At 45.1% G+C, this 14,046-nt stretch overlaps 1 protein-coding gene across 3 annotated transcripts in view; it reads left to right on the top strand.

Moving 5' to 3' along the window:
• PLCB1 (phospholipase C beta 1) overlaps positions 1–14,046 on the top strand; it is a 623,222-nt gene that overhangs the window by 577,551 nt on the left and 31,625 nt on the right. The window contains exon 32 of one of the 3 annotated variants that reach the window (XM_065589798.1): positions 6,261–6,325. The exons of the other annotated variants lie outside the window; for them this stretch is intronic. Within the exon in view, the coding sequence (XP_065445870.1) occupies positions 6,261–6,299 (39 nt within the window). The 3' untranslated portion in view covers positions 6,300–6,325. The remainder of the gene's footprint in view (positions 1–6,260; positions 6,326–14,046) is intronic. 3 annotated transcript variants of the gene reach the window in all.

Raw genomic sequence — 14,046 nt, 5'->3', positions numbered from 1 at the left:
GGTTCAGGCGGGCTCAGGTTTCAGTCCTCCCTCCTGGGGTCGTGTAGTAATTTTTGTAGTCAGAAGGGGGTCGCGATGCAATGAAGTTTGAGAACTCCTGAGTTTATTACCCAGAAAAATAATATTTAACAATAATTGATTCCCAATAAGAACAAATTAACCAAAGCCCTAACTCATTTCCCAGGGTCAGTTCCCCACATTAGTTACTACTTGTGTGAATTCTTTGACCTTAAAATTGCCCAAACAGTAAGTTTGGGAGCCATTGTGGCCTAGTGGCTAGGACACCTGGTGTGGGACTTACGAACCTTTGGTGCAATTCTCAGCTCTGCCACTAGAATGCTGGGTGATGTTGGGCAAGTCACTTCCCCACCGGATGCTTCAGTTTCCTCATCTGTAAAATGGGGATAGTGATACTGACCTGCTTTGTAAAGACTTTGAGAGTTACTGATAATAATGCTACATATTATCCGACCAGAAGAACTTTAATAATTATACACAACCAATTATGTGTTTTACTGTGTCATATTTCATCTTAAGGTTTCAATATTCAACACTGAAATGATTCAATATTCAGTTTACTTAATACTTCAGTGTTCTGTCCTATCAGCTTTTTCAGCATGTCTTGGAACACTGCATTCACAGGTGGACACCCTATTTATTTATTTTTTTACCCATGGATCTTTTACACTTCTTGTCAAGGAACACCTCTTCCCTCTTTTGTGGATAGGCCCTAATAAAACACAGGCTGATAGACAGCTAACAAAGAAAATTACTTATGTATCAATAATGACTTAACGCCAGATTGTGGCTTGTCGTGTGTACTGGCACAAGGGAGCAAAGAGGGCATAAGATACAGGAGGGGAAGTAGGCACTGCAGAACAGCTATGTTCGCCCTTGTACAGGTGGCTGAGAAACGGGAGGAGCCTTGACTCCACCCCACCCCTCCCCCAGCGCATCTGACAGCATACTTATACCCATGTGTCAGGGAGCATATGCAGATCGGGAGCAGCAAGGTGAGTGGGAGAGAGATTGTGCCGCCCCCAAATCACAACAAACTCCCTCCTGTGCTGCTCCAGTGGTAGCGTAACATCATCCTGGTCTAGATCACACACGGACCATCTAGCCCTTTATGTGTCTCTTTCTAGGCCCACCAAACTCTCTTGAGAAATTGGTTCATGGCCTGTAGAGAGGCGGTGTAGTTCCCCGACCCCCCAGAAAAGGACGAGCCTCTCCAAACACCAAAGTGGGCGGAGCCAGTGAATCCTGCGCCCGCCCCACAGAGGTCAAGGCGCAAGACAGGAAGTATAAAAGCCCAACCCCAGAGCTCACTAAAGGAAAAGCCGCCTATGTCAGTGTTTGACTGTCTGAGGACCTGAGCCCGTGACACACTACTGCCCGCCGACCGGGCGTGAATAACTGTTGTGTTTTGCCTCTACTGCTGCCACGGCGAGAGACTCCCGCGGCCAAGCTCATTCCCCATCACAACTGAAAGGAAGTAGCGAGGCGGTGTGGTTCCCCGCCCCCCTTGAGAGCCAAACCCCTCTACATGGCCACAGGCATATTAATTCACCTCTGAGCCTCATTTGTCTGCATCTGTTAGAAATGAGGTGATTTATCTACTTCAAATTAACATTTGTAGAGCGCTTCTTTACTGGAGAGTATTATTAGAGGCAGATGATGGCAGAGATGGTAAAAGAACTCAGGACCACTTGGCTTCTAGGCTCGCACTTGATCCACCATGCCGTTTACAGGACACTTAGCACCGCCCAAGAAACACTGACTATTCCCAGATTTGAGGTTTTTTTGCAAAAATCCAAACACTGAGAAAACAGGCCATGCAAAATTATATTTAAAAAAAATTCAAACAATTGGATAAATTTAACTATGTAGGAAAATGATTCAATTTCATTGAAAACAAAACTTTTGCTCAGCAAAACGATTAAACAATTTAAAGTATGAACCGAAGGGAGGTTGAGCTGTCCTGGAATGCTGTTTTAGGCCCCAGTTCTACAAAGACAGCATGCACGAGGTTGACTTGAAGCACGAGTGGTTCCATGCTGCTCAGTGTAGACATGGTCTTAAAGTTAAGCATGTGTTGTAAATATTCGCAAGATTAGAGCTTAGAGTATAATGAACATGATTCAGCTCTACTTAATATCAAAGAAAAAATTACAAAGCCTAATCAAGTTTCTAATCAATATGGTGAAAAAAATATGCTTAACAATGAAGGTACTCATACAAAGGTACTCATACTTTGACAGATTTGTACTCCCCATCTGCTGTATAACATGAGTTATAAAAAGCAGTTACGAACATAAACTCAATGTATTCAGTCTCAGATCTCAGACAAGAATTCAACTGTCTGAGAGGAGAAGGAGGGTGGACCACTAGAAGGACTTTGAGACCAGAAATGTAAAACACTCTTTTTGGTGGACTTTGGGACAGTACAGGACATCCATACATTGACTATTGTCAGATAAATTGAAACATGTTTATAACCTTCGCATTTTAAATGCTTATCTTGCATTGAATGATTTTTGTACTTTATAGTAGTGGGGGCTTCTCCACATAAATGCTGGGAAAATACAGCATTGCAAATTAATTATGGATAACAGAAAAAATATACTCATTTGACTCTGATCTCCTAAGAGCTAGTCTGTCATTCAGAAGCATAGTGTCTTCTCTCTGTGATGTTCCCTGAACATTACTGCGACTAATAGCTATTCAGATGCATTTTTATGATTTGGGAAGCAGTACGTTCTGTCTGTGTTGCATTAATTATCTGCAGATTTAAAATGTTTCACCAAAAGCCATTTAACATGACTACTGTGCATGCACAAAGGCATCTAAAATCTATTCCTTGCTAGAATAAAGGAGTTGCTGGTTTTTAAAGACAAGATCCATGTAACTTACAATACAATAAATGTAGTCGTAACAAATGAAATCAAGAGCTTCAAATTCGGAGTTCATTTTAATCCTTGTGTTTCTTCCTGACTCACTCTTTCTTATGCTGCAAGACAATTCTGTTCGCTGACTGGAACTCCATAGCAAGCGAGCCCTCTGTGGTAAATATGTGTGTGCAACACATGATTTATAATGTCTGATATGCTCGTGCTAATTGGATTAAAAAAATAGCAATAGTGGCAGAACACATACATAATATAAGCTCTGAAAATATTGTAGAATTTGAATTATGTGCACCTTAATTCGAACTAGGGTGTCATATGTTGTAACTTTATATCACAGAGGGCATTCAGGCTGTCAGTTAGCTACAGCTGCTATACAGATATCTCTGTTACATTTGATTGACTGTGTTTTGGGTACTTGCTAATAAGGAAGGTGAAAATCCCAAGTATGGCAGAGGAGAATTGTTTTATTGTCACTTTTGGATGTTATTTTTTCGAAGTGATTAGCCATTTTGAACCTGATTTTCAGCTTCCAGCTAGGTGTTATTTGCATGTTCGCAAATGTGCACATACTTTGCACACGCCCCTCACCGTGTGCACACCCAGATCCCCAACTGTGAACAAAAAAGTCTACAGGAATACCTAGCCCTGTGAGTATGTAAAATTGGGATCGCTTGCATGCAAAGCAAACATGCCTTTTCACAAACGCAAATGTGCACTTACAAGGAGGTAGGCTAAAAATAAGATCCTTGAAGTAAGGAACAGGAAGAGTATTAAACAAAGTAAATAAGTTAGCCCTGGGATGGAAGTTAGTGTGCTGCAAGGTCTGTTTTAAGGAAAATTCCAGGGGCCAAATTCAGACCTTATGTAATGGATGCAACTCTCCTGGAAGTAACTAGGCCAAATTCTGCAGTGACAAAATGGTAATGTAACTTAAACCTCACATATAATTGTAGCATAAAACTGGTGCAAGTGGTAAAATAATGCAACTTCAACTGATTTATCCGTCAGCAGGTATGCAAAACAAGTGTAACTTGCAGGCCAAAAGGGCCAGAAATTAAAGTGCCCCAGGAAAAGTAACACTTGTACAATAAAGCAGCTGTCTCATCCCACTGTACATTTCACCTTCTTGCTGCTACATTTTTTCTGCTGTAATCCCCACATTCTGCTCCCTCCGCATATATTATGGATTTACTTTGCAAACTCCACTATCACGAGTGCCCATTTTCTGACCAACTTATACCCAACATGTAACTTACAACACCATCTATGTCACTGCTAATGTAATAGCTTTACAGCCCAAGGTGAAAGAGTTCAAGGGGAAAACAGATAAAGTGTTTTTATTCTTTCATTATGATGCAATATAGGAGGGCTTTGTAAGTTCTGTTACATATTAATTTCATTCAAATCCAGCCATATTAAGTTAGTTGATGATGATTTTTTTTCTCCACTGTGTTTCAATTACAAGACATTTATAAATCCAAATGAATGTAAGATGAGCACACAATGCATAAAATGCATTGTTCTCCTTCTTCACCATTGCCAAGGAAGTGACTTGGTCATTATGATCAGTTTACAAAAATGCTTTAAGGGGAAACATTTTGTGAAAAATTTAAGTATTACTTCAGCTGCTAAGTTACAGAAACTTTATTATTATTTTCATTAGAATAGAACATGAAAACTCTTACCTTTGTGCTACTCATTTCTTTCTATTTCAGTTGAAAAGTTTGTTTTCGATGCTTTCTTAACAAACTTAACAGACAACCATCTAGGGCCAAGCATCATTGACTTTCATTAATTTGTGCCCAGCTATCATACCAGGGCTGACTTTGGCCCAGTGTCACCATGTATTTAAAATATACAGTGGTGTCGGTAATATTTCCCATTCTGAATATATGGAGCACCATGTGTGGTAGACACCAAGGTTTTAATAGCACCCACTGTACTGCAAAAATAGCCATGAAGTTTTAACTCCTACAAACAGAACTAGAACTGCAGTCCTTATTCATGCAGCTCCCATCAACATGCAGCAATCACATCACTCACCACTGCAATCTCTGCTGGGGTGAAATATCAGCTGTTACCACACAGCAATGCTACACAACAGTTTAGGACAATAGATGAAGAATATACTGCCAATCGCAAGTGGAAAAGTAATTTTAGTAGGGAACATATATTTGTTTGTAAACTGATGGTGTTCTAATCCAGCGCCAAATAAAAGCTACACTTTAGTCAGCACCAAAACGTTACCTTTCTGAAGTATAGTTTTACTAACAAAAAGATAACCTTCAAGGTAATTGTCCTACGTGGACCCCTTGGAGTTTTTTGGATGCTTCTAGGCTAAAGTTCTTTCCTTCGGGGCCTCTCTGACCCAGGCCTGTACTCTCTTACTGAAGGCTACCTTTACCCCCCTTACATTCGGGGTGGTGTATAATGAGCTACACCTGTCCCAGAGAGTCAGCAATAAATAGCCTGCAGCTCTCTGGAGGGTACCAATGCCTGCTAAGAGGGTGGGGTAATATGAAAATCCTGCCACTCTTTTAAATGACCCAAATATGAATTTTGACACTGGAAATCAAATGCAAATTTAGGTGGTTTTGTTTCAGTTTGTTTTGCTTGTTTTTGGTGGATCAGAATATTGGTTTTATACCTTACCCCGAAAACGTCACCTCAAACAGCATCATGCCCAGTAGCTTCCTCTGCTCAGGCATTGGTTCAATACTGACTCAAAAGGAAGTGTTCCATCTGTTGATTCTCTAGCACCACTTTCTGAAGCATTCTGGGGTTTTGCTTGAAGATCTCCTATCTAAGAACTGATTAAGGCCAATCCCGCTTAGTTTAAGAAATCTGGCATGATCAGAGACTGATGTGATATCTCTGTAGTGACCTTAGATACTCCGTCCAATAGGAACCAGAGGTGGCATGGCTGGTTGCCATTGTCCTTATGGAAATACACTTTTCCCCCCTATCGAAAGAATGTCTCTTTTTTGAGGAAATTATTTTTTCTTCAATGTGTCTGAGCTCCAGCTGCACCCAAGCTCAGATCTCCCACACAGAAGCATGTTGAAACATTGTCCTCTTTTAATAAAGAGTGACAGATTATGTTTCCTAGATTGGTTTGACTGCCTAATGTGTTCCTACCAACTGGTCAAATTCACTGCCTAATGTGTTCCTACCAACTGGTCAAATATTAATGAGCCAGCACTTAGAAGGGCAGAGTGATCTTTCTGTTGTTCATTAAGTGCCTAGATAAAAGAGAGGTTACTTTTTTGTACTGCACAAAATTATGTAATTTTAGTTTAGAGTAATTGCTAATCACCTAAAATTGAAATGATCCTTGGTTTTGTTTTAAAGAGCATAGAAGAACAAGAAGTAGAGGAAAAACAGAAGTAGAAATGGAATATGAGACTATAGTGAAAGTGAGTGAAACGTTCCCCTTCTTATCTAGTAATGCTAATGTTGTTTTCATTTTTCATGTCAAAACGTGAGTTGGTAGGGTCCACAGTTTACTTCCCATTGGTTCACCTGATAACTGAAATCTCTGACGGTTTTGAGCCCTTTTATTATCTGCTGGCTGCGTAATGTATGTTGCCACTGGTGGTTATATTCTTTTTAGACTGGGAAAGCAGTTTGTGGCTTCTTCGCATCACGCCCCACCCCACTGTTTTGTTTGTAATGCTTTTGCCTCACCTCTAATGCAGTGATCAGGAGATGCATGTAGCAGCATGAATATAAAAGTTTTTCAGGCAGCCATCTCCACCGCCCTTTTGATCATCTGAGCATCTTCTGTTCCATCTCTCAGCCTACCCCACTGTAGCAAGTCAGAGCCAAAATCCTATTCCCCCGAGACTACCCACAGAAGGCTAAAGCCCTGTTTCCCATAGACTACTGGAAGGTCCCCTGAAAAAGCAAAGAGAGATTATGGGGAAGGAGAAGAGGGGACTTAAAGTCTCCAGAGGAGGGCATCAAGGACTGGCAGCATCAGAGAAGGGAAGGGAAGTGGGACAGAGTGGGGCACGAAAAGCATTAGAGGCGTGAGGGAAGGGGAGATTCAAGCCTTGTTGATAGGAAAAAGGGAGGAGCACAAGCTAATAGGGTTCAGAAGAGAGTGCCAAGGCAACAGGTCATAGGGACGGGGGAGGTGAAGAGAGGTAACCAGGGGATGGGAGAGGTAGGGAAAATTGTGGCAAGCAGAATGAATTTACGTCAGTGAAAGGGAAGGAACGGGAAATTAGTGGAGCACAAGGAGAGATTAAGAGACAAAAGGGGGAAATTATTCTGGTGGAAATGAAGAAGACTGAGGAAAAGACAGGCACACCCACCAGGAAAGATGAAAGTAGAGTATAAGAAAATAATTTCTTTCTTTAAATTTGCTTTATAGAAGGGTTGATGCCAAAAATGCCCTAGCAGAAGGGATAAGAGTTTGATGGTGTGTCACAGAGCAGTGAGGATATGATTGTGTAGGAGGAAGGAAGCATGGGACAGCTGCTTGTAGATGCGGATGTATATGGGATCTCAGGTTTTCTTCTGTCTAGGGGATGAAAATAAACTGCTTTGATTATTAATCGGTCATTTTAGTTTGCTTTGTGCTGATCTTTTGCCATACTGATTCTACCTTTCTGAATGTTTTAATATGCTTTGTGTCTTGCTGATGGAATAAGAACAAGTTCTTTTGAAGTGCTGTCGCTTTGGGGGGGACTAGCAAGGGGGTGGACTAAGTATTGTAACAGAACATAATTTCCCATTGGAGAGTTCCCGTAGTAAAGGATTTCAGATAATCGCTAGGAAGGCACTTACCTTTTTTTGCATACAATAGATATTTTTCAGTGTCTTAGGGCCAGATGGTGGCGGAGGATTAAGGGGCAACAGCCTTCACAGAACCGCTACTTCTCCTCCTTCCGTACAGGTAAACAGAGAGGAAGAGGAGGGCTGAGAAGTGAGTGGAACACACACAAGTGAAGCAATTTGTGCCAGCTGTCAGTCTTCTGCAGGTTCTCACCCCAGCCCTCCAAGATGCCGATTTTGACTCTAAGTCACAATCTAGTTACTGGTGTGCTTCTGGGAAAGCACAACCACATGTTGTTGCCCCTTGCTCAGAGCTTTGGCAAAGCCACAAATTATCCCATAATCTTTAAAAATGCAATTGATGGTTACAGATATTTGGAGGAGGCCCTCAGACATCTAATCTTAAAGAAGGAGGTGATTGGGCCACACAAGGTGGTACTGCTGAGACAGAGATCTGTGGTGGGGAAGTGGTCTGGCAGTAGTGGAGGGAGAGAAGATGTAATTTACTGCAATCTCTGTAGCTCTCCTCAAACATTTTTAACACAAGATTCTTATGTGCCTTGAAAATAAATACCTCTCACTTTCTGTAATTCATAATCCTTGCTATCAGTAGCTCAGGATCACATCTTGTTTGGATCTAGAGTTACACTCCTTTCTACTGTGGTGGCTACAACAAAGTCAATAGTGGTTAGGCATCTTGGTTGCTTTGATCTGTTTTCCATGCTGGCCACTATCATTTCATTGCTTCCTTGTGCTCCCCCATGTGTTGTTTTATCCACCTGTTTTCTGTTGACTTACAATTAGATTGTAAAAGCTTTGAGGGAGGGACTGTCTCTTCACAGCTTCATAGATTATAAAGCTAGAAGGGACCAGTTGAGTCATCTGTGTATAACACAGGCCATAGGACTTCAATGAATTAACTCCTGTTTGAAGTAGAGGATATTATATGTTCATATAGAGCCTACCATATTGGGACCATCTTCAGGAACTAGTTAGAAATCGATCCAGGTAACACTCAGTCTGCAAGGTGGCTACATCCCTTTGGGATTTGCCATGGATGACAGCAGTTTGGGGCCCTAGCCTCTAGTCTCTACTGTAATAGAAATAATAAATAATGTATATGTTTATTGATGCTTAAAATGTCACTTTAATTTGAGTCACATTGGTTTTCTGATGTGCATGATCTGTCTTCTGACCACATGGATGCTACCATAGTCTTCACGTATCTATTAGGGTTGCCAGGCATCCGGTTTTCAACCAGAATGCCCAGTCAATAGGACTCTGGCAGCTCCAGCCTGCACCACCAACTGGGCCGTTAAAAGTCTGGTTGGCAGCACAGCAAGGTCCCAGGGCTAAGGCAGGCTCCCTACCTGCCCTGGCTCCGTGCTGCTCTCGGAAGCAGCCATCATGTCCCTGCGGCCCCTAAAAGCTGAGGTGGCCAAGGACTGGGAGGCTCTGCATGATGCCCCTGCCCCGAGTACCGGCTCTGCAGCTCCCATTGGCCAGGAACCACGACCATTGGGACTTGTGTGGGATGGTGCCTGCGGGTGTAAAGGCAGCGCGCACCACACAGAGCCGTCTGGCCGCCCATGCACAGGGATCTGGCAGCTGCTTCCTTGGAGCCACAGTAAACGCCCCCGGGACCCCGCATCCCCCCCTGCACCCCAACCCCCTGGCCCAGCTCAGAGCTCCCTCCTGCACCCCAAGCCCCTTATCCCCAGCCGCACCCCCAGCTGGAGCCATTACCCTCCCCGCACCCAACCCTCTGGCCCAGCCCAGAGCCCCCTCCTGCACACCAAACACCTCATCCCTGGCCCCACCCCCAGCCAGAGCCGTGAACCCCCTGCCCCCCAACCCCCTGCCCCAGCCTGGTGAAAGTGAGTGAGGGTGGGGAAGAGTGAGTGAGGGGGGTGGGGGATGGAGCAAGCAGGGGTGGGGCCTTGGAGTAGGGGCGGGGCAGGAGTGTTCAGTTTTGTGTGATTAGAAAATTGGCAACCCTAGTATCTATACATACTGTTGCATGCTTATCATCTCTTCTTTGAATGTTTGTAGTTGTTGTAAGATCTCTTGCAAAGAGAATAATTAACTTGTGAAACACAATGTGTTTAAAGCAGACATTTCACTCTAAATGGTGCTTAGTTTTCTTCTCTCGGCTTGGCAGAATTAGGCCACAAAACTCCTAGGGCTGGTCCTTGCTTGTCATGAGCTCTAGGTTCAACTATTGATATACAGGAAAGCACTGAACAAGCATTTTCATGAGCAAACTTGTTGCAACAAAAGCAAGTGGTACTGTGAGAGCATAATAAATACCTCGGTATCCTGATGATGTGCAGAAGGAACAGCCTGGGTGATTTACAGGAGATGGCAGCAATAAATTGGCAACAGTTTGCCAGGGAGCTGAAAGTTCTTTGTTTATATGCAAATGTCATGAGGATATTGATTTCTGCTTCTAGGAGATGTACTATCTTCTTTCCTGAAAAGCTGAAGGGCTAGACTAGAGCTCAGGGTTTTTTTTTAAATAACTCAACTAACATTTAGAAAGTCAGAAATATTAGTGTTAATGATTGTTGCCCCTTTTGACCTGAGCAGCTAGGCAAAGTTCAGGCCCTGTGCGATGTTCCAGTTGGAAGGAGAAATTGATGGAGTCTGGTATTTTCTTTGATGCAGTCTTTTTTATTGATAAGAAATGTACAAAACCAGTTGTTTTCTGAGTGCAGAAGGAACCAGATAGCATGAAACAGCTACTTTTGCTCACAGCACAAAAGGCATTTTTTTCAGCCCGCACACCGACCCAAAAACCTCTCCCCAGGTTTTTTCAGGGTCAGCCACCATTCTTTCGAGTAGCAGCTCCTTATGCCGGTCTCTCTCTCTCTCTCCCTCTCTCTCTCAGTCCTTTTTGTCTGTAGGCAGTTACTTTTCGTTCTGACTTCCCACACACAAACATACACTCCTACCCAAAACAATGTTCAGCAAAAGCTCCTGGGCAGGTCCACAGACTTCTTTTGTCTTAGGTGGGCCTTATGCTTACAGTCATGTTAATTGAAGGGTGGGCTCATACCCGTCAATCTCAATCCATAGAAATGTTTCACCCAGCTCATAACAACACCCTTCACACACACACCCCTCAGCTTCACCTGTTGTCCCAGTGAGGCTTAAAACTGTGACACTCACCAGCTCCATCCCAAAGAGAAAAAAAAATTAAAACATTCAGAATAATACAGATTAACTATTACATATGTATAGTGTCTTTCTGTCAAGATGTTTTCACATCACCAACCCAAAAGAATTTTATTTCCTCCCAAATCTCTTTTCTCATCCTGGGTTTCATGGCAAGCAGACCCTAAAGACTTGTTTATGTGGAATTTGCTGGCTGAGGCAGACCCCACCCTTGAGGAGAATTCAGTCTGTAACAACTTTTCCAGTCTCAACTTCGACAGCTACTTTCTCAGATTCAGAGGGCAGCAAAACTGAAATTCTGTCCCCCGATATCTTCTCAGAAAGTTCTTATGGATAATGTTGGGTTTAGTCCTGTGACCCAACTATATCGTGTATACCATTTCATTGATTTGAGTCCGTACTGTATAGGGTTCCCTCCCAAGTTTTATCCAGTTTAGGCCTCCTACCTTTCTTTCTTCTAGGATTGTGGAACCAGACCAGGTCCCTCCTTTTAAAGGTTTCCCCATATGATCTTACATCAGGGGTTCTCCCTAATGTCCAACAGTTTTAAGACCATGAAATCAACTCAGACCTTCCTATTTCATTGCATCTGGTACAAACAGCTGCTACCTGTGTCCATCACTCGCTGTTTTTCCCCATCTCCTATAGAGTATTTCATCTTTAAAGCTTTAACTTTCCCACTGTGACCAGACAGCTTTTACTGTGGCATTGTGACGGGACATTACATTCCAGGGTGGATGCATTTGTTGATTTTTCCAATCACACGCTATCCTAGGGTTACCATATCGGAGCCTCTGAAAAAGGGAACACTCCAAAGGACCTAGGCCCCGCCCCAACTCCACCCCTTCCCTGAACGCTCCGCCCCCTGCTCCTCCCCCTCCCCTGCTTCCCACGTATCAAATGTTCATGGGAAGCCTGAAACAGGCAGGCAGGAGGTAAGCTGGGGCTGGGGGGGGGGGGGGGGGCACGATGAGACGCAGCCCAGTCCAGCCCCCCCCGGCCGAGCAGCTTCCTCCGGCAGCCGGCCAAGAGGCTCTGGCCCCGGCGGCTCTGGCCCGGCTCGTGCCCTGGGGCGCCAGCCGAGCACCCCCAGTCCCGGTCGCTCTGGCTCGGCTCGGGCCCCGGTTCCGGCCGCCGGCCAGCGGCCGAGCACCCCCAGCCCTGGTCGCTTGGGCCCAGCGCGGCTCGGGCCCTGGTTCCAGCCAGCGGCCAAGCACCCCCGGCCCCACCGGCCCCGGCCGAGCTGCTCCGGCCCGGCCCCGGCCCTGGCCGAGCGGCACTGGCTGAGTGGTGCCGGCCGAGCACCCCCAGCCCTGGTCGCTCCAGCCCAGTTCGGCTCGGGCCCCGGTTCCGGCCAGCGGCTGAGCACCACCGGCCCGGCCCAGCAGCTCCGGCCGAGCGCCCCCAGCCCCAGCCCCAGTCCCAGCGGTTCCGGCTCGGCTCGGGCCCCGGTTCCATTGCCTTTTTTTTTTTTAGTTTTATTTGTTTAAAAGGAAGACAGTGATATTGCATTGGCAAATTCCCCATAGAAAGAAAGAGTGGAACAAAAGAATAATAAAGGCACTTCAACTTTTCCTCATTTATGTAGGACAGTCTTATAATATTCATCCAGATATCCTCCAGTCACACAAGGTGAAAATTGTTCCACTTTACTGCAGTTCTGTAACCATGCGGGAACCAATCCTGTCTGTGTTCCGTGCACATCCAAAATTCCTGCTGAATGACCCGCTCTGGGAGCGAGTTACCAGTGACCCAGGGCTGGGACAGCAGGAGGGTGCAGGTTGGGGGGAGAGCCCAGGGGTGGGGCAGCAGGAGGGTGGGGGGAGGGCACTGGTGGGAGGGAAAGGGGGGAGCCCAGCACTGGGGCGGCAGGGGGTGTGGGTGGGGGAGAGGGAGAGGGGAGAACCCAGGGCTGGGGCAGCAGGGGAGTGCGGGGTGGAATCCAGGGCTGTGGTGGGGGGCAGCCAAAAATTTTTTTGCTTGGGGCAGCAAAAAACCTAGAGCCGGTCCTGCTGATATCAGGGTCCTCTCTGGGAAGTTTTCAGTTGCTCTGGGATGCATACTTTAGCCCCATCCCAGTTGTTCTAGTGGATGAAACAGGAACATGAGTACTTCTGCGAATTAGAGGAAGAGTGGCACACCCATCTTCTTGAGCGACTAGTTCCTTGCTCACCTGCTTGGGCCAGCGTTTGTAATGAGCCTCCCAACAAGGCTGTCTGGATAAGGCTGCAGCATTATCACGCTCATGGCCAGGCCTGTGTGTGGCTGTGAAATCATAGTACTGCAGTTTCTCCAGCCACCTGGCAAGCTATCCCTCAGGACTTGTGACTTTAAAGAGCCACTATAAACTTCCTCCCATGCAAATAGTGCGGGAAATGGTCTATAAATTTAACCACTTTCAGGCGGTGCGATAATTTCTCAGGAGAATTTAGATTTTGTTGTAACAAGCTACCACCCTCTTAAGTCCCTTGTGTTCTTGCATCCGTACTGCCCCCAGACCATAAGCACCAACATCCGTGTCCAATACGAAATGGGTTTTGAAACATGGCTAGGCCAAGACAGGAGCAGGAACAATGGCACTTTTCAGCTCTCAGAATGCTACATCACTCCCTGTTGACCACTGAAATGGCTCCCTTTCTCACTCAACCTCTGCAGTGGTTTTGCGATACAGGCAAACCCACCACTGAGCCTTCTATAATAGGAGCAGTGCCCTATAGAATGGCACATCTGTGAGTGTCTGGCACATTGGCCAGCTCTATACAGCCTCAGTTTCCCTGTTTGTCAGTGGAAATTCCCTCGCTGATTTTGTACCTAAGGCAGAGGACCTCTTTTTTGGAACAACTCTGATTTCTTTGGGCTCAGTTTCAAATTGGCCAACTTCAGGTTATCACGGACCATTTGTCAATGTTTTAGTTCCTGCTCCAATGTTTTCGCAAGCACCAGGATATCCTACAGGTAAAACAGATGGGCTGAGAGGGACAGTCTTGTAATACCCTCTCCATTAGCCTCTCAAGTGTGGCGGGTGCATTGCACAAGCCAAAAGCCATCACTTTAAATTGTCACAAGCTCTGTTCTGCTGTGAAAGCAGTTTTTTCCTCTGGACCCACTTCCAGTACCCACTTTTAAGTGTCAGTGTGAGAAAACCAGCTTGAACCTACTATCGCATCCAGGGTATCGT

Source organism: Chrysemys picta, chromosome 3 (genome assembly GCF_011386835.1).
Source record: "Chrysemys picta bellii isolate R12L10 chromosome 3, ASM1138683v2, whole genome shotgun sequence".
Taxonomy (NCBI): domain Eukaryota; kingdom Metazoa; phylum Chordata; order Testudines; family Emydidae; genus Chrysemys; species Chrysemys picta.
Note: the sequence above shows the minus strand (reverse complement) of the source record. Positions and strands in the feature narration are given on the sequence as shown.